We start from the raw sequence: 20,523 nt of genomic DNA, 5'->3' as shown, positions 1-20,523 counted from the left end.
CACAGTAAGCACAAGAAAGGCTGGACCCCTGCGGCCACTTCCTTCGCAGACCCCTGGTCTCAGGTGGCTCGGGCTGGCAGCCGCCCTGGTGACTAAGGGGCTCCTCTGGCAGGTTCAGGGTTAATTGCAGAGCGAGAGCCTTACTTACAAGGCTGGGTGTCTGGCCAAGCCCCAGTGGCATCACACCTGCCACGTGCCGACAGAGGCATCTGGACTGGCCCATTTCTAGTTGGGCTGCAGCCACCACATAGCTCTTGGGGCCACAGGTGTCCTTGCCCAACAGGTGCCACCTCCTGAGATGGCATGTCCCTCCACCCTGAGGGCTCACTTGAGCCAGGGACTATCTTAGTCACCAGTCTTCCTGCCCTGGGCTGACAGGTCTGGCAGCTGCCAGGTCACCCATGGTGCCACTGGAGACACCCACTGGGCAGGCCAGCCTCCTGGGTAGAGGAAGAGGGCCCAGCCAGCAGCTGGGCCACACCCTCGCAGGCATCCAGAGACCCCCCTGGACAGGTGGATGAGCTGATGTCCTTTCTGTCCCTGGCTTGTAACCTGGCTCTGTGGACGACTCACCTGAGTAGCGTTCCCAAAATACAGTTCTACCTAGGCCTCACCTCCAGAAGTTCTTATTTAATTGCTCTTTTTCTTGGGTGGGGCCCAGGTCATCAGGATTTTAAAAAAGCTTCCTGGGTAATCCTGACCTGCAGCTGGCGTGAGGTCACAAAGCCGGCAGAACTAACTGAGCCAGCATGGGACCCCTTAGCCTAGTCACCAGCAAGGGGCTACAGCCCCCACCTGGAAAGAGGGCCTCTAAGGAGCTTAAGCCCAGCCAGCCCCTCTGCCTTTTGTGTGAGGACAGAGCACAAAGACCCCAACCTTTCCGCCCTAGTGTGTGGGCCAAGGGCTGCCGTGTCCCAGAGAAGGGGAGATGGGGCAGACCCAACCAGGTCCCGGGCCCCAAGCCTCCTTGGACACGTCAGCGAAACTGGAGCCAGCCATTTTGGCCGCCGGCACGGTCCCGCCTGCCTGGGGTGGGGGTTGGCAGACTCCTGGGGCTGGGCTGCTGCCAGGCCTGGCCAGCAGAGCAGAGCCCGCGCGCTCAGGCTAGCACCAGGAGCCAGAGGCCTGGAGCCACAGGGTCAGCCTTGCAGTGCCCATCCCCCACTTCTCCAGCATCTGGTGCTGGAGGGGGGTGGGCTCTGCAGGTCGGCTTCCTGGGAGCAGTGCCATGCTGATGTGTTGCCCAAGTGCCTATATCCTACTCCACCCACTCACCCGGCCCTGCCTGACCCTGGGCATGTGTGTGAGTGGGACAAGTGTGTTGCACACTTAGGGGTGGGAGGACTCTGGGTTCCCCAGGAGCTGAGATGACAAATGCCCTTAGTCTTCCTTACTCATTGAACCCCTCCCAGATGTCATATGCTGCAGGCTGGCCAAAGGATAGCTCATCCCATACCCCTCTCCAGAACGAAGAATACCTCAGCCCATCTCCTTACCCCGACAGTGGAGAGCAGCCCAGGTGTGGAGGCCTGACCTCGCCCCATGGCCTCCTGTGAGTAGAAACGCTGTACGGAGCCCCTCTCCCGTGGGGAGCCTCCTCACAGTGAGGCAGGGCCCCAGGTTTACGGTTAACACCCTCAGTAGCTAATGTTTACCGACCACTTGGCAAGCACTCTGAGTACAAACTAAACTGCCCTGGGAATTCGCTGTGACCAGCCCCCACTTCACAGATGGGAACTGGGGTGGAGTTCATGACCAGGCTGTCCCGCAACCAGCCGAGAATGCTGGTGTCAGACCTGGATACCATTTCCTGACTCCTGCATGTTGGACAGCCCAGGCCTCTGCATCCTGCCTCTGTCCACCACACCGTGGTGAGACCTAGGGGTCAAGGGGAGGAGGGAGGCCTGGACCCTGGCTGTTGCCCTCCTGTCTGGCACTGTACCCTAAAGCTCAAGGCTGCTCCAGAGTTCTCCCCAACCCCTGCTAAGGAAAGGTCTTCCCTCCCAGCCCCACTCAGGAGATCAGATATCAAAGCACAGGCCCTGGTCCTGTCACAGCTCACAGGATCACTGATTAGCACAGGCAGTGGTGACCACAAGGCTTGAACCCAAATCCCTATTTATAAACAGACAATATTACAAAGGATAGAGGGGACTGGGCTGCATAAGTCAGGTCACCCAGCCAGCTCTGCAGGTAAGCAACCAAGGCCCAGTCAAAAACTGACTTGGGAATCTACCTGGTGGCAGAGCTGGGCCTGGACTCAGCTCAGGCTTTTGTCTCCTGCCTCTCCACTGGCAGCCTTTCCCTCCAGCTTCCCTCCTGGGGCTGCCAGATCTGTTCTTAGTGCCAGGAAACCCACAGCAGGGGCAGGGGCCCCCATCTACCAGAATTCAGCTTGCAAACTTTGGAGTTTTCCAAAGTCCTGGTGCCAACTCCTCCCTGCCTCAGTCTCCCCTGCAGGGGGGTGGAGTCAGAGCACAAGTTGCATCTTGAAGGAATGGGAAGCAGGTTAACTACTGGCCAGGACCCAGGTTCCTTTTCTTCTGACCCAGTCCCCTCCTCCCCAATTCAGATGCACATTCCATAGCTTGTTACCTGCCTGCCAGGGGCCATTCTGCGGCTGGACATCGCTGGCCACAGTGTCTCTCCCTCCCCCTTTTACAACTGCTGGTTAAGAGGTGGTGGTGCTCCCTGCAATCCCAGCATTCAGGAGGCAGAGACTGGAGGATCGCAGTTCTCAGACAGCCTCAGCTACTTAGGGAGGCCCCCCGCAACTTAGTGAGACCCTGTTTCAAAATAAAAGCCTGAAAAATAGGGCTGGGGTGTAGCTCAGAGGTACAATGCCCCTGAGTTCCATCTCTGGTACTGGGGGGGGGAGGGGGGAGGCGCCCAGAGCCCACAGCTGGTCCTTCCCCACTGCAGAGCGGGAAGTACCTCCTCAGCATGCGCCCCAAGCCCAGAGCCTGCCAAGTGCCACATGTGCACCCTCCCTCCACAGCCCTGAGATGCCCTGGACGCACGGGCCAAGGGACGGAGCATGGAGAGGCAAGCCACTGCCTGGCCTCACGGCCTGGACGCCTCTGAGCACAGGGCTGCCTGCCTGGAGCGAGAGCTCTTAGCCATGACTTTATACGAGGCCCAGAGGGAGTGGAACGGCAGTGGAGCCAGGCTGGCCACGTGTAGGGTCCCCTCCCGTCTGACCCCAGCACGGCCTCGCTGGGAAGGCTGATTCAGGGGGAAGCAGCTCACCTCCCACATGGACATCCAGTGGGGGGGGAGTGTCACGCGAAGCCCACAGCTGGAGGCCAGGCCCCACCCATCCTGAGTCAGTGAGGGTGGAGGGATCTGGGGTGGTGAGGCTGGGGGTGTGGCCATCAGATGCAGGGCCCCATGGGATGGGCACCAACAGGGCCAGGGATGCCTGAGGCCCCCTGGTTCTGGCACCTGCTTCCCCATGCTCAGTGCAAGGCCCTGCTCGTGCAGTTCACTCAGCAGAGCAGAGCTGTGTGGAGTGCAGGCCGACAGGACCTCAACCTCCACCTTAGCACAGCTGGGCTCCTGGAGAGCACGCTCTGGGGGTGTGTGACACAAGGAAGGCTTTCCCAGCTGCCTCTGAAGGGTGTGTGTCCTTGTGTCTAGCAAGGAGCACCAGGGGGAGGCTCCTGGGGAAGGCAGCTTCCCTGGCAGAGATGCTGCAGGTGGGCAGGACCCATGGAAGGCCCACCTGGGCGACAGGGCCTTCCTGTACCTAGAGCTGGCCCAAGACCCCAGGGCCTGACTTGCTGTCCCAGGACTCCTTGCTGCAGCTGCCCCTCACATTGCAGGAGCTCATGTGCCTGGGAGAGGGGGAGCCATGGATGGGGCAGTCAGGGTGGGTGGGGGTCGTGTTACCTGCTGTAGCCGTGAGGAAAGGGGAGTCCCCAGCTCCAGCACAAAAGGCCCTTGTGTGGGCAGCAGGCGTCAGGAGGGGGAGGGGTGCTGGTCACTGGCAGGACTGCCTCCAAGGGATAAGCTGGCAGCCCACACCAGGCGCAGGGACCTCTGGGGACATCCAGGGTGGGGGCTGTGCATGGATGTGGCCCCAGGGCTCTTCCAGGAGCCTGAGTGAAGGGGGCAAGCTGAGGACCAGTCTCGTCTCTGACACCAGCTAAGAACAGGAGTCGCGCCCTGGCAGATGGTTAAAATGTGGGGCCCTGCATCTGGAGGGCACGGACCCTGTCCCAGGGGATACTCTTGGCACCGCTGGCCATGGCTCAAGCCCTGGCTGCAGCTCAGATGTCCCACCACCTCCGAGGGCCTCTTCCCCTGTTGTTCGGGAATGGTGAGATGAGCTTCCCGGGAGGGGCTGCACGCTGAGCAGGCCCGCGGGTACTGGCCTCTGAGGAGTGGCCACCTGCACCGCGGAGGGCACCTTGTTGCTTGCCTTTCTCGGTGTCCAGCCCAGAGTAGGCGCTGGGAACCGAGAAGAGTGAGCCCGTGACGCTGGTCCAGCCTAGCACTGCTTCCAGGCCGCCACACACCTGTGTCCCCCACTGAGCCCTAGGGCTCCTTACCACTAGTTTTGCATGTTCTGGAGGTAGGGAATCCAAAGACGAGGGCTCCCGGCCTCCCCGCTTCACCCACTTCCCAAGACAAGGATACCTGCCAAGGGCTACAGTGGGCCTCTGCCCCTCCTCCAGGAGCCTTCCCACTGGCCACATCCTGGCAGCCCACAGCCCTGTCCTGGGCAGGTCTGACTCCAAGTGGAAAAACACCGGTCCCATAGTTTCCATGTGAAGTCTTCCCACTGCGGTCTCCTCACTCACAGGAGAAGGGAGGGACGCAGAGCCTGGCCCAGGGGCCAGCGGCCTGGGGCAGCCAGCTTCTCTGCTTACGCCTGGGCTGCCTGCCCACCCTGTCTCTCCCAGACACTGCAGGGAGGGGCTGCCACTCCAGGACCCACAATTCTCCCGACTTTCCATCTGGCAGGCTAGAGGCTGGAGGGCCTGGGTTCAGAAGGCAGCAGCACATGGGCGCTGAGCACTGGTGGCCACCAGTCCCCGGGCCAGAGTCTGCATACATCGGCCCACTTAGTGCTCTCAGGACTGCTGACATCTTACCGTTACGGTCACATGAAAAGGGTGTGACTGGGCCGGGCTGGGGGCACTGGGGACCTGACTCATAACCACTGGGCTCTGCAGTACTTGGGGTGGGGAGTGGGGAGTTTCCTTCTGGCCTTTCCTGTGTGGCTGCCCCCCGCCCTGACTCTTGGCCTTTCTGCTCTTAGGGACAGAAGATGCGCTCCAGGAGTCCCCTGCCCCTGCTGCTGCTGCTGCTGGTCCTGGGGCCCAGGGTGCAGGGCTGCCCATCTGGCTGCCAGTGCAACCAGCCACAGACGGTCTTCTGCACTGCCCGCCAGGGGACCACGGTGCCCCGAGACGTGCCCCCCGACACAGCAGACCTGTACATCTTTGAGAACGGCATCACCACACTTGATGCAGGCAGCTTTGCCGGCTTGCCAAGCTTGCAGCTCCTTGACCTGTCACAGAACCAGATCACCAGCCTGCCCGGGGGCGTCTTTCAGCCGCTCACCAACCTCAGCAACCTGGACCTGACCTCCAACAAGCTGCGCGAGATCACCAACGAAACTTTCCGTGGCCTGCGGCGCCTCGAGCGCCTCTACCTGGGTAAGAACCGCATCCGCAGCATCCAGCCCGGCGCCTTCGACGCGCTCGACCGCCTCCTGGAGCTAAAGCTGCAAGACAACGAGCTGCAGGCGCTGCCCCTGCTGCGGCTGCCCCGCCTGCTGCTGCTCGACCTCAGCCACAACCACCTCCCGGCCCTGGAGCCCGGGGCCCTGGACACCGCCAACGTGGAAGCGCTGCGGCTGGCTGGTCTGGGGCTGCGGCAACTGGATGAGGGGCTCTTTGGCCGCTTACGCAACCTCCACGACCTGGATGTGTCCGACAACCAGCTGGAACAGGTGCCCCCCGTGATCCGAGGCCTCCGGGGACTGACGCGCCTGAGGCTAGCCGGCAACACCCGCATCGCCCAGCTGCGGCCAGAGGACCTGGCTGGCCTTGCTGCCCTGCAGGAGCTGGACCTGAGCAACCTGAGCCTGCAGGCCCTGCCGAGTGACCTCGCCGGCCTCTTTCCCCGCCTGCGCTTCTTGGCGGCTGCCCGCAACCCCTTCAACTGCGTGTGCCCCTTGAGCTGGCTCAGCCCCTGGGTGCGCGAGAGCCGCATCACGCTGACCAGCCCTGAGGAGACGCGCTGCCACTTCCCGCCAAAGAATGCTGGCCGCCTGCTCCTGGAGCTCGACTACGCTGACTTTGGCTGCCCGGCCACCACCACCACGGCCGCGGTGCCCACCACCAGGCCCGTGGCAGGGGAGCCCACACTTTCCCCTTCCAGCTCAGCTCCCAGCGGGCTCAGTCCCACTGAGCCAGCCACCAAGGCCCCTGGCCTGCCTGCCTCTGCCCTGCCAACCATGGGGCCTGCCCCCCAGCCCCAGGACTGCCCGGCATCCACCTGCCTCAATGGGGGCACCTGCCACCCCGGGGTGGGGCGGCATCTGGAGTGCCTGTGCCCCGAGGGCTTCACCGGCCTGTACTGTGAGAGTCAGGTGGGGAAGGGGCTGCAGCCCAGCCCCACGCCAGACACACCAGGGCCCCCCCGGCCCCTGCCCCTCGGCATTGAGCCGGCGAGCCCCACATCCCTGCGTGTGGGGCTGCAGCGCTTCCTGCAGGGCAGTGCTGTGCAGCTCAGGAGCCTCCGCCTCACCTACCGCAACCTGTCAGGCCCTGACAAGCGGCTGGTGACCCTGCGGCTGCCGGCCTCACTCAGAGAGTACACAGTCACCCAGCTGCAGCCAAACGCCACCTACTCCATCTGTGTCACGCCCCTGGGGGCCGGGCGGGTGCCCGAGGGCAGAGCAGCCTGTGGAGAAGCCCGCACCCCGCCAGCTGTGCGGTCTAACCATGCTCCTGTCACCCAGGCCCGGGAGGGCAACCTGCCGCTCCTCATTGCGCCTGCCCTGGCTGCTGTGCTCCTGGCCGCGCTGGCTGCGGTAGGGGCGGCCTACTGTGTGCGACGCGGCCGGGCAGCAGCTGTGGCTCAGGGCAAAGGGCAAGTGGGACCAGGGGCTGGGCCTCTGGAGCTAGAAGGGGTGAAGGCCCCCTTGGAGCCAGGCCACAAGGCAACTGAGTGCGGTGGGGAGGCCCTGCCCGGCAGCCCTGAGTGCGAGGTGCCACTCATGGGCTACCAGGGGCCCAGTCTCCAAGGGCCCCTTCCTGCCAGGCCCTACATCTAAGCCCTGGAGTGAGCTAGGGTGTAGGGCCCTCAGCCAGTACCCTCACTACCACACAAGGAAGTTCTCAGTGTGTACCCTGGGGACAGGTACGACCGGGGTGGGGCTGTGGCCACAGCCAGCCCCTGCCCCCTCAGTCTCCTCCTCTGGGAGCTGCTGTGACCCACCAGCCCGAGTGCCCACGAGGCGGCATCTGCCCTGTCTCCTCATCGTGCAATCCTGGGGTGCGATGGCCCTGCCGTGTGCTGGTAACATGGACAGGGCATTGCTGTGCTCCACCAGCCCAAGGAGACTAGGGGCCAGTGAAGGAAGCCCCCACAAAGAACATGGTGGGGACTGAGCCCTGTGGCTCCTGCCTCAGCTCCAGAAGCACAGGAAACTGGAAAGGAAGGTGCTCTGGGAGCATGCGGACTCGCTTCTGTTGTTTCATTTTATAAAGTATATTTATAAGAGATCCTTTCCCATTTATGCTGGGAAGATGTTTCTCAAACTTAGAGACAAGGACTTTCGTTTTTTGTAAGACAAATGATGATATGAAGGCCTTTTGTAAGAAAATAAAAGATAAAATAAAATGAGTACTTTGCAGGCTTGGCGTGGGGTGTGCCGTCAAGGGCCACCCTGTCTGGGGGCAGCACAGCAGTCTTGCAACTGGGCCTAGAAGGGTGCCCTCCAAGGGTGCTTGGCCAGGGGTGAGGCTGATGCTGGGGTAGGGGCCGAGTTAGGGCGGCTTCACCCTGGCCAGGTTGTGTTTTGCCAACAGAAGCCACAGTGCCTGTGAGGTGGGGGAAAGGCTCGTGGCGGAGGAGGGCACAGGGGTCCCCGGAGGAGGCCATACCCACCCTGAGGGGTGGGTCTGCCGGACAGTTCACCTCCTGACTCCCTCTAGGGAGGGGTACCTTAAGCTTTCTCATGACTGGCTCTGGGATGGACAGCCTCCAGAACTTTCTGACAGTCCTAGGCTGCAAGGTTGTAATGTGTGGCCCCAGGTCCTCCCTGCTGTCCAACCGCCTCTGACAAGGCTCAGTTAGGGAATCCTGCTCTGCTTCCCGCTCCCAGTTGTGGAAGGACTGGGTGGGGGAAAGCAGGGTCACCAAGGCAAGAACCTCAACGGCCAGAGGTGTTAGCAACAGGCTCAGGCCAGGCTTGGCTGCCCCCTTTGCCCCTGCCCTGGAGATGTGCCTGGCTGGACTAGGTACAGGCAGCTTGGGGATAGTAATGGACACATACTACCTCATCCTGTTACCCTCAGAGGGTGAGGGGTGGCAGGGCCCAGCAAAAGCTGGAGCACGCCTCCCAGAGCCCCGTGCTATGGGTCGTGGCCCTGGCCCCCATCTCACCCCGGCGAGGAGGAGGAATCCCCGCATGCCTAGGACGGGCCCTGAAGCGTGGGTTTGTCAGCACCGATTCAGGCCTGGCCATGCGAAGCTCTGGATTCAATTAGTGGCTGCTGAGGGCTCTGGCACGAGGAGGGAGGAGGCGGGCGCGGGTCATGCGGGCAGTGGGTGGCGGCAGTGCCTGGGTGGGGCTGTCCTCCCAAGGAGGGGGAGGCGGTGGCGGCGGCGCAGCGGCCCAGGTGGATTTCCTGTCGGCCTGGGTCCCATTAGGGCCGCAGCCTTGGCGAAGCCTGCCCCCTCAGCAGCCCCATCAAAGGGGCCTTTGTGGGTCTGCTGAATACAGCAGCACTGAGTAGATGTTTTTGCTGCAGAGCAAACCTGGCCGAGTGGGATGACCAGGGGTGGAGAGACTAGGCCCAGGGCAAGGGGCCACCAGGGAAAGGTATTTGGAATGTCCCTCCCACATGGGGACCACACGGAGATGCAGCCCCTACCCAGGATGACCCACTGGTTCGGCGACCAGGGCAAATGTGGGACGTGCCAGCCCCTATCTCTGGTTCCTTCCCACCACAGGCTCTGGCCACTCAGACTCTCCTTCCACGCTCAGTAGCCCCCAACGGAAGAGGAGCAGCGCCTCACCCCGGAGGAACACCAGCTTGCTCACGACCAAAGGGGCCACTCTTGTCACCTGCTTGCTGGCACAGGGAGGGCTGCCAGCCATGGGGGAGCCTGGGATGGCGACGGGGTGGGACATAAGCTCTGCCCAGACCCTCACCTTCACACCTCCAGATTCATGCTCAGAAGCTCAGCACCTAAGACGTGTCATTGTCTACTGACCACAACTGGAGCTGCTCCTTCAGGGCCAGCTCTGGGCTCTGCCAGCCCCTCACTACCCACCTCTAACTGGGTAGAGCATAGGACCTCCACACAAGGTGCCAAGAGCCCCGTGCATGGCAGCCTGAGGCCCGCCTGGCTCCCAGGACTCCCTCTTCCCACTGTGGTAGGCTTTGTTGAAGACACTTTGCAAATCACAGCGGGAGGACAGAGCTGGGAACCACAACAGAGTCCCCTGGGAGAGGATGGGGAGGGGCATCTGCCTGACCCCTGGCCCCTATAGCTCTTAAGAGCACACAATGTTCTGCCCAAACCAAGATGGAAAATCTGTAAAACAGCAGAAATTGAGGGCAGCTGAGTGGACGTGGCTGCCAAGCCTCCATGGCTGAGGCAAGTTGCACCCCGCACACTTTCCATCACCAGCTGGGGGGCTTCCAGGCTCTGCGATGGTAGGGGCCCCGCACCCCTCAGAACAGTCTGCAGGCTGGCAGCATCCCCGCATCTGCAGCTCCACGCAGGCTCGAGAGCTCCAGCTCCTCGGCCAGTGCTGGCCTGCTGGGCCAGGGCCGGGCGCCATGCTGGCCTGGCTGCCCATCTGGGAGTGATTTGAGAAGCTCCAGTCTTTGCTGATCTTCCGAGGCTATTCTTAACTGCTCTAATTACAGGGTCAGCCTTGGCCAGTGGCACCGTGGGGTCTGAGCATCGTTAACTTCCAGGGGCCACGCTGAGGCTGGACAGGGGATGCTGTGTGAGGGCTGGAAGACCGACTGCAGGAAGTTGTGGGAGGAAGAGCACCTGACTGCTGGTGCTGGGTCCCTTCACGCCCATAGTGTCTCTGCTGGGGGCCTGTAGGGAAGGGGCCACCTGGTCTGGGGTGGGTGCATGGACCTGACATTGGATGTAGAACCTGAAAGCCCAGTTGTTCCAATTCTTCCAGGGCCTGCTGGGCTCTGCTGACTCCTCTCCTTACCTCCTGGGCCTAGAGCAGCAGCAGGCTGATGACAATCCTGCTCGGCCTGAATAATTTTAAGAAAGGCCCTGAATCTCGCTCAGCCTTGCTGTCCTCCTCTGTACAATGGGCCTCTCCAGCACCCCTCTCCCTGGTGGAAGAGGACGGGATGGAGGGTCTGTCTCCCTATCCATTGCCCCTCCTCTGGGAGTATTCCCAGCCAAGGGACTCTGGGCAGGAGCTCTTACTTGGCAGTTAGATGGGGCTTTTCTGGAGGGCCAAAGGAAGGCCCCTAAACACACTGAACTTGCGCTTCTAGAGCTTAGACAGTACCTGCCCCTCTGTGACTCAGTCTCCTCGGTTGTGAAATGCAAAAAGGATGGGCTGAAGCCGGGCGTGGGGGCGCACGCTTGTAATCCCAGCATTTGGGAGGCTGAGACAGGAGGATCGCTGTTCGCGGACAGCCTCAGCTACTTAGTGAGGTCCTCTGCAACTCAGTGAGACCCAGTTTCAAAATAAAGAATACAAAACAGGCAGGGGTTGTAGCTCGGAGGTTGTAATGCCCCTGGGTTCCATCCCCAGACCCGTAAAAAAAAAAAAGGATGGGCTGAACAAGCCAGCCAAGGCCTAGAGACCTTTCCTGGCTCGTATAATCTGTGATTCCCCTACCTGAGAGTCCCAGCCAGCCCCTCTACGAATTACAGCTGGGGCTTTGGAACAGGGACCATGTCCTTGCCTCCTTCCCCCAACATATCCAGGGACCAAGTCCTTAGCCCCACCTGGCTAAAGTCTCTATCCTTCCTGAGCCCTGGTTCCCTCATCTATAATGTGAGTGGTCGTGCAGACTGAATAAACCAGTCCCTTGTAAGTACTCAACATGGGCCTCCTGGTAGCTGGCCCCAGGCACTGCAGTCCACGGCCATTTCTGCTCAGATCTGCTGACCTGGCCAAGGGCCCCATCAGGAAATGCCATAAAGCCTCCTCCATGTACAGAATTCTGAGGGCGGAGAAGGGAGGATGAGGTTCACTTGGACTTCCCCCTCGCTGCTTGGGCACCAGCCCCACTTGGAGACAGAACAGGGACAGCCGTGTGGCTGTGCGGGCTGAGCCTCATGAACCTACCTGCCACATGCCCTTCCAAACCTGCCTGCCTGCCCAACATCTCCCTTTGTCCACCCTGCGCCCGCCTTCCCATCAGGTCACCTTGGGCTCCTGTCCCACAAAAACACCCGCAGCAAAACCAAGCCCCTTCCCAAATGTGGGAACACCTGCTGAGCCTCAGGAACCAAGGCCCAGGCAGGGCAGGCTCTTCTCTAGTCAGGGCTGCATCGGCGGCTGGGGGGGGGCAGGGCCAGGCTTGTGCAGAGACCTTGCAGGCTGGCGCAGGCACCTGCCTCAGGTGATAGGCTGGATCAGGGGCTCTCGCTAATGGCACTCACACACCAGGCTGGACTCAGAACCTCATCTGGTCCCTAAGCCCCGCCCCACCCAGCACGCTGTGCTTCCTACCCGGGTGAGGTATCTAGGGTGAGGGAGGCCACAGCGCTGGAGAAGAGACGTGTGTCCCAGAGCTTCACTTCTCGCTCACGCATCTGCAGGAGATAAAAGAGAGACTCAGAGGACCCTGTCTCTTAGCCCCACCCCAGAGGCTCTTGGAACAAAGTGCCAGAGGGTGCAGCGCAGTCCAGGGCACCTGCCCCAAAGCAGAGGGAGTCATGCTGGAAGGGAAAGTTTGAGTTTTCTTTTCTGTGTATGTACATGATACTGGGGCTGGAACCCAGGGGCATTCTATCGCCAAGCTACACCCCCAGCCCTATTTAGTCTTTATTTTGAAACAGGGTCTCACTGAGTTGCAAAGGACCTAAGTAGCAAACTGGGATCCTCCTGTCTCAGCTTCCCAAATGGTTTTACAAGCGTGCGCCCCCATGCCTGGCTTAAAGTTTGGGTTTTCATGTCCTGTCTCTTTAAGAATCCCTAGGTGACAAGGGGCGGTTCCCTCCATGGACTCTGGTCCCTGTGGGGCCACCACAGCTCCCAGGGTCAGGCTTAGCTATTGCAAATGGAATCTACCAGTTTTCCATAGCCGTCAGTCCCCTGGGACTCCGAGACCCGGCTGCACAGCCAGGCCGTATATGGACAGGCCTGGAATTGGCCATCAGCCTCCCACCTCCCAGTGGCCTGACCCACCTTCTTGGGACAGGAGCCTAAAGGACCAGGCCTGGCAGTGCATGCTCACACTGGAGGAGCGCCTACCTGGTTGAATCCAGTGGACACGAGGTGTTCCTGGGTGCCTGTCCACGCCAGCCGGCTGTCCCTGCTGTTCTCGTGAGCTTGTGTGCTCTGCAGGAGGCAAGACGCAGGGCTGAGTGGAGTTGCCAGGGCCCCTGGAGTAGGCCTGGAGTTTTGCTGCTCGCCTGCCTAAGCACCCATAGGCACCCAGGCTCCCCAGGAGCCCCCGCCTCTGGCCTGGGCCGAGGAAGGCCTCTACACGTGGAAGATGAACCCAGGCTCCATCCCTGCTGAGGGCAGCTCTGCACGGAGCCCAAGCCTTGCTCACTGCTAACAGCAGCAACACCTTGGCCCTGCTGGGGGTGCTCTACAGAGCGTCCTCATCCCTGGGATCTGGCCCCAGCCCCACCCTCCAGAGCCGTGTGACCCGGAAGGCCCATGCCCTCACAATCTCATCCTTCCCTAGTTACTGGGCTCATGATGCCCATGCTGCCCACGCCCCAGTCTGGAACAGGGATAAACTCAGCGCACGTGGAAGGCCCAGCCTTCAGCAAGGCGGCAAAGCACCGTGCAAATCGTGGGATTCGGAGGATTACCACTGCCTCCTGGAGCTGCCAGTGGGCCAAGGAGGCCCGGGGCCAAGCTCTGGGCACTGTCCTGGGGAGGGCTGAGCAGAGCCCCTTCTGCCCTCCCACAGTGCTGGAGCTGCCAGCAGGAAGGCTGGAGGCCAGGGAAGAGGAGGGAAGTTCACAGGCCGGGCAAGCTGCCCTGTCCCCTGGGCCCTGGCAGGGGGAGGCTGAGGGGCCAGAGGAAATGCAAACAGCTCCCTCCCAGTCACCCTGGCCCCTGGAGCCTGAGACAAGGACCCTGTTACCAAAAATAGGTCACCCCAAACGTGGCCAGCCTCCTCCAAGCTTCCCACGATCTCCTTGGGAATGAATGGGGGCGGGAGGGAGGCAGGCAGCGGGAGGAGCTGTCCGGCCCCCTCCCCAGCCGCAGAGGCCGGCCGGCCCCAGCGTGGGAGATGCCGGAAAGGCTCCTGTCCTGCTGTCAAGGCATCTGCTCGCTGCCCCTTCCCACCAGCCACAGCGGCACAGGAAGTCAGGGATGGAGCCTGAGAACCAGGCCCCAGCCCCTCTCACCATGTGAGAGGCTGTGGGGTCAGGACAAGGGCCAGGCCACTGGCCAGCCTCGCCAACACCCTCCAATAGGTGAGAAGTGTCATTTGGGCTCTTGTCCTCCTCACTGTGCAAATATTCCTTGTGTAAGCAGCAAACCAGATGGTTCCTGACTGCTCTGCACACCATTCATTCAACAAACATGTGAGACCTCCCACAGGCCAAGGACTGTGTGGGCTAGCAGGAGCTAGACAACGCTCAAACAGAGGATCAAGGATGTGGGCGAGCTGGGCGTGGTGGCGCACGCCTGTAATCCCGGTACTTGGGAGGCTGAGAAAGGAGGATCACAGGTTCGAAGCCAGCCTCGGCAACTTAGTGAGGCTTAGCAACCTAGTGAGCCCCTGGTTCCAAATAAGAAATAAAATCACGTCTGGGAAGCCGGGCGTGGTGACGCACGCTTGCAATCCAGCATTTGGGAGGCTGAGACCAGGGGATCACGGTTCATGACCCCCTCAGCTACTACATGGTGAGGCCCTTTGCAGCTCAGTGAGACTCTATTTCAAAAATAAAGAATAAAAACTAGGGCTGCAGGGTGTAGTTCAGAGGTAGAATACCCCTGGGTTCCATCCCCAGTACTGCAAAAAAACAAAAAAAATCAGGCAGGGGTATAGTTTGGTGGCAGAATGCCTCTGGGTTCAACCCCCAGCACCAAAATGAATGAATGAATGAATGAATGAAGCCAGGTGTGGCTGCTCATGCTGTAATTCTAGTACTTGGGAGACTAAGATCAGAGGATCACTGGTTCACAAACAGCCTCAGCAACCTGTAAAAAACTTTCAAAATAAATAAAATAGGACTGGGGTATATATAGCTTGGAAGTAGAATGCCCTGATTTCAAACCCCAGTACTAAAAAAATAAAATAAAATAAATAAAAAGGGCTGGGGGTATAGCTCAGAGGTAAAACACCTCTGGGTTCAATCCCTAGTACTGCGCGTGCACACACACACCCCAAAAGAAAAAAGAACAACATACATGGGTAAAGTGGGACGATCATTCATTTATTCTCCCATATGTGATATTCAAGCCACGTGATGAGCTAGGAATTAGAAAGACAATGAACAGGACAAGACCCCAAGTCCATGGGACACACACCGGGAAGGCAGGCGGAGCCAAGCAAAAACAGCCACGGCATTACGCATTGCTGTCAGTGCCACGGCAGCAGAGCGGAGTCAGACCGCCTTGTGACATCCTGACCTACCCCCAGTGCTCTGTCCCAGAAATACTGCCCAACGGCCCTGTGCCTCATCTTCCGTGTCTGTAAAAGGCATCCTAACAGGACTTCCTTGAGAGGGCTCCTGCAAGGAGTGTTAACACTTATTAAGAGCTCAGGAGCCGGGCGTGGTGGCGCACGCTTGTCATCCCAGCATTCGGGAGGCTGAGACCAGAAGATCACAGTTCGTGGACAGCCTCAGCTACTTAGTGAGGCCCTCTGCAACTCAGTGACCCTGTTTCAAAATAAACAATAAAAAATTGGGCAGGGGGTGTAGCTCAGAGGTCAAATGCCTCTGGGTTCCATCCCCAGACACACACACACACACAAAAAAAAAAAAAAAAAAAAGAAAAAGAAAAAAGAATAAAAAACAGGGCAAGGGGTGTAGCTCGGAGGTCGAATGCCCCTGGGTTCCATCCCCAGACCCACAAAAATAAATAAATAAATAAATAAATAAATAAATAAATAAAGTGCTCAGGACTGTCTGGCACGTTTCAAATGTACTGTGTGTGTGGTGCTAGGGATGGAACCCAGGGCCTCATACATGGTAGGCAAGAGCTCTACCACAGAGCTGCACCCCTAGTCTATTTTATTTATTTATTTATTTATTTATTTATTTATTTATTTACTTACTTACTTATTTATTTATTGGCACTGCGGGTGGAACCCAGAGGCTTTTCTACCTCCGGGGTACACTCCCAGACCTATTTTATACTTTATTTGGAAACAGAGTCTAAGTTGCTGAGAGCCTCACTAAGTAGCTGAGGCTGGCGAACCTCCTGTCTCAGCCTCCCAAGCGCGGGGATTATGAGCATGCCCACCACGCCCGGCTCTGTTTTTATTTACTCATTTACTTTTATGGTACTGGGGGCTGAACCCAGGGGCATTCTACCTCCAAGCAACACTCTCAACTCTATTTTTTTTAATTCTTTATTTTGAAGCAGGGCCTCACTAAATAGCTCAGGCTGGCTGCGAACCTGTGACCCTCTTGTCTCAGCCCCCCAAGTACGGGGATTACAAGCGTGCACCACCACACCGGCTTTGATTTTGTGTTTTTGGGGTTTTTTTGTTCTGGTTTTTTTGGTGGTGCTGGGGTTCCTGGAAGCCCTTCTTCTACCTCCGGACTACACTCTCAGACCTATTTTATATTTTTATTTGGAAACAGGGTCTCCTAAGCCAGCGCGCGGCTGACTTCGAACCTGCGCGATCCTCCTGTCTCAGCCTCCCAAGCGCGGATTACGAGCGTGCCCACCCGGCTGGTTTTGTGTTTTGAGAGAGGGTCTCACTAAGTTGCCAAGGCCTCAAGCTTGCAATCCTCGTGCTTCAGCTTCCCAAGGGGCTGGGCTCACGGGCCCCCAACCTCAGATACACTAGTGCTTGTGTCGGGGGCATTCAGGGCAGGCCTAGGGGCGTTCTACCTCTAAGCTACGGCCCCAACCCTATGTGTTTTTGTTTTATATTTTTAAAAAGGTCTCACTGAAGCCGGGCGTGGTGGCGCACGCTTGTAATCCCTGCGCTTGGGAGGCTGAGACAGGAGGATCGCACAGGTTCGAAGCCAGCCTCAGCTACTTAGTGAGGCTTTCAGCAACTTAGTGAGACCCTGTTTCCAAATAAAATATAAAGTAGGTCTGGGAGTATAGCCCGGAGGTAGAAAGCCTCTGGGTTCCACCTCCAGTACCACCACCCACCACCAAAAAAAAAAAAAAGTCTCACTGAGTTGTTGAGGGCCTTGTTCAATTGACAAGGCTGGCCTTAGATCTGGGATCCTCCTGTCTCAGCCTCCCAAGTACTGGAATTACAAGCGTGCGCCACCACACCCGGATCAAATGTGCTATTTTTAAAAGACGGTGACGAGATAGAACCAGAAAGTAAGGTGAGTGGGGCAGGAGGCTCTCGGTTGTGAGCCCCATCTGGAGACAGAAGCAGGGGGTGGCGCTGGAACCCGCAGCGATCATCCTGAGGCGCTGACGGGCCTGGGCTGTGCAGCTCCCCACTGGCTACTGGGCGGCTTCCTGCTTGCAGGCGCAGAAGCTGCCCAGGGGGAGAAGGCCTCTGCCTGGAGCTGCCCAGCAGTGAGGCTCTGGGCCACTGGAGGGGCCGCTTTCAGCTAAGTCTGCACACGAAGGACGTGAGGTTCGGAGGAGAAGAGACTGACACAGATGCAGCCAGCAGGATGTAGAGACTGGACAAGGCGCCCCTGGACCACCAATGCCCCGGAAGCCCAGTGACCAACCACACTGCAGAGCGCACCAGGCCTGACAGGGCAGGGCTGGGGCTCCAAGGCTAGGCAGAGGGCCAGGGAAGCCACGGGACTGCATAGGGAGAGGGGTCAGCAGCTTCCGGCCCCCAACCCCAGATCCCTGGAGGGATTTCCTATTTTAAACATAGGAAGTCCGTGGCTGACCTCAGGGAGACTCAGGGAAGCCCGCCCTCGCGTCCGCAGTCCGCACGTGCTCAGTCTCCTGGGCCCAAGGAGAGCTGCAGCTGGGACCCAGGGGCTACAGGTCCTCCTGGGGGATGGTCTCTGTCCCCACAGGTGACAGGGCATCCTGCTCATGGAAGCCCCAAGAGGGTTTTGCTTTCCCCCAGCTCCGAACAAAAGTCCCCCCACACCTGGCCCTGGGAAGAGAAGAGGGAGAGGGGCTGCAGGAGGCACATACCCAGCATTCCACCAGGCCTGGTGCAGCCAAATCCCCTCTCCATCACCATGGCAACACTTCCTGCAGAGGCAGGGTGGCTTCAGGGAGGGCTCTGGGCTTCTTTCTAGGGTAGAGGGACTTCTCCAGGGGTAAGACCTTTACCTGGACCCTCCTTGGCCAGGCTCAGTGCTGGACTCCAGATACTACCCTCCCTCAAGCCCAGCCCTGCCACACAGAATGGTGGAAGCACAGGCTCCCTGCCCATAAGAGAGCCCAGAGGGCTCGTCCTGGGTGCCTTCCTGACCCTGAGGAGAGTCCTGAGGCTTTGCCACTCTCCAGGCACCCCCCTAGCCTGGGCCGTGGTTTCTCTGGAATAGCCAGGAGTTCAGGGCCTCCCCAGCCCCCACCCCAGGCTCAGTGAAGGGAGGGGTGAGGCTACAGGCCTGATCTTCCACTCCTTCCACTCCAAGTGGCCCTGGAGCTGTGTGACAGAAACACCCTGACCCTTGGTGTCCTGCCCTGAACACAAAGAACCCAAGGGCCACCGTTCTAGGAGGGTCATCAGGGTAGAAGTCCTACATGGCAAGTGCCTGGAACATATGAATGGTCATAAATGCAACTTAAAGCTGGGTGTGGTGGTGCAAACCTGTAATCTCAGTACTTGGGAGGCTGAGTCAGGAGGATTGAAGGTTCGAAGCCAGCCCCAGCAACTTAGGGAGGCTTAGCACCTAGTGAGACTTTGTTCCTGAATAAGAAATAAAATCAGGCTGGGAATGTAGCTTGGAGTTCAATCCCCAGTACCACAAAATAAATCAATAAATAAGTAAATGCAATGTAAAAACAAAGCAGGGAGTCAGCCCCGTTGTCTGTACCTATAGTCCTAGCTATTCCTAAGGCCAAGGCTAGAAGATAATTTAAGCCTAGGAATATGAGGCCAGCCTAGACAGCACTGTGACACTGTCTCAAAAGAAAAAGAAGCCCACACTTGTAATCCCAGCATTTGGGAGGCTGAGACAGGAAGACCAATGTTCAAGGCCAGCTTCAGCTACTTAGTGAGGCCCTCCGCAACTCAGTGAGACCCTATTTTCAAATATAGAATAAAAAATTGGGGGTGGGGATGTAGTTTGGAGATAAAATGCCTCTGGGCTCCATCCCCAGTATTGCAAAGAAAAAGAAGAAAAAGAAGCCAGGCACAGTGGTGTATTTTTATAATCCTAGTACTTGGGAAGCTGAGATAGAAGGATCACAGGTTTAAGGCTAGCCTCAGCCACCTCATGAGGCCCTCTACAACTCAGTGAGACCTTGCTTCAAAATAAAACATAGGCCGGTGTGGTGGAGCACACTTGTAATCCCAGTACTTGGGAGGCTGAGACAGGAGGATCGCAGGTTTGCAACCAACCTCAGCTACTTAGTGAGGCCTTCTACAACTTAGCAAGACCCTGTTTCAAAATAAAGAAAAAAAAGTTGGGCTGGGGGTGTAGCTCAGAGATAAAATGCCCCTGAATTCAATCTCCAGTACCACAGGAAAAACAAAAACAGGCTGTGATCCCAACTACTCAAGAAGCTATGCAGGAGGATCCCAAATTTGAAGCCACTTAATTAGGTCCTGTCTTAAAAAATTGCCGGGGAGCTGGGCATGGTGGCACATACCTCTAATCCTAGTGCTTTGGAGGCTGAGGCAGGAGAATCACAGGTTCAAGACCAGCCTCAGCAATTTAGCAAGCCTCTGAGCAACCGAGGGAGAGCTTGTTTCAAAACAAAACAAAAGGGCTGGAGATGTAGCTCATTGGTAGGGCACTTGCTAGCATGTGCGAGGTCCCGGGTTCAACCCCAGGACTGCAGTAAATGAATAAACAATTGAAGTGTGTGAACAGGACAGGGCAACCCGGGGCCTTCTGCTCAGGGGTCTGAGGCAGGCCCAAGGACAGTGAGGGGAGCCCTGCCCTGCAAAGCCCAGCTCCAGGCTCTGAGGACAGCAGGCTCAGGTGAGGCAGAGAGGTGGGAGTGGCACATCCTCCCCAGCCCCGATCAAGCCTCCACCAAGCAGGAAGGGGATCTCTGAGGTGCTCCCAGAAGGCCTCTCCCCAAGCTGGCCCCTCGGCTCACACCAACCCTGGCCGCCAGCAGCGGCTTTCCTAATAGAAGCCAGGTGTGGGCCAGATGCCCTGGGCGGAAGTGGGGGGCAGGGCCAGGCGGAGGGTGGTGGGCGGCATTCCAGGCCACTGCCCCCACAAGGCACAGCAGGGCCAAGCACAGGCCGCCCACGCTCCTCCCAGGTCTCCTCTGGACCCAGGCCTTCTCCCCACACTTCAAGAACTTGCAGCCCCTTGGCCAGCAGCCACCCCAACTCTACTTCAGCCCCCCTCCCTGAGGCTGGGCGAGGAGGAGGGGGAGGAGGAAGACAGGGCTCAGGGAGGGGGCGGGGGACAGCCTGAGAAGGGGGCGCTCAGTCTGTGCTTCAGGAGAGTCCGGATCCCCTTTCTGGGCAGAGGCTCAAAGGCTCAAAGAAACTCTCAGGTGAAGGCTACTGTCATAAATAGCCCACAGGCCAAGGATGCTGGCTGGCCAAGCTGCTCTGCCAGGCGCAACTGACCTGTCAGACAGGGCCTCCTTCCAGCTTCAGCCAGACAGAATGGAACCCAAAACAACAAGACTGCAAATCTGCCGTGCGAATGGGTTTCCAAGGATGGGGGCAGCAACCCCAGGCTGTCAGGGTCGGGCTGGTGGTTCACCCTTGACCCTAGGTGGGGAACAAGTCCTAGAAACAGAAACAGGGGCCACCAGGGCTGGCAGTGGGACCCTGCACTTCACCACCCTGCAGGGCGTGTGTGGGGGAAGACCTCAGTTTCTACACAGTTCTT

The 20,523-nt window shown here is 58.8% G+C and overlaps 2 protein-coding genes across 2 annotated transcripts in view; one reads left to right on the top strand and one right to left on the bottom strand.

The window, feature by feature from the left end:
• The window catches only part of LOC308268865 (coronin-7), a gene marked incomplete at both ends in the record, with an annotated part of 56,882 nt that overhangs the window by 17,160 nt on the left and 19,199 nt on the right, over positions 1–20,523 (bottom strand). Inside the window, 2 exons of the mRNA XM_080703968.1 lie at positions 11,915–11,997; positions 12,659–12,745. Coding sequence (XP_080560094.1) covers positions 11,915–11,997; positions 12,659–12,745 — 170 coding nt within the window. The remainder of the gene's footprint in view (positions 1–11,914; positions 11,998–12,658; positions 12,746–20,523) is intronic.
• Positions 5,276–7,291, top strand: VASN (vasorin; the record flags this gene model as incomplete). The annotated part of the gene is made up of 1 exon (XM_080702578.1): positions 5,276–7,291. The coding sequence occupies one exon, from the start codon at positions 5,276–5,278 to the stop codon at positions 7,289–7,291; it is 2,016 nt and encodes a 671-aa protein (XP_080558704.1).

The sequence above is a fragment of the Muscardinus avellanarius genome (assembly GCF_963383645.1).
Source record: "Muscardinus avellanarius genome assembly, chromosome: 10".
Lineage (NCBI taxonomy): Eukaryota > Metazoa > Chordata > Mammalia > Rodentia > Gliridae > Muscardinus > Muscardinus avellanarius.
This window is presented reverse-complemented; position numbering and strand designations above follow the sequence as displayed.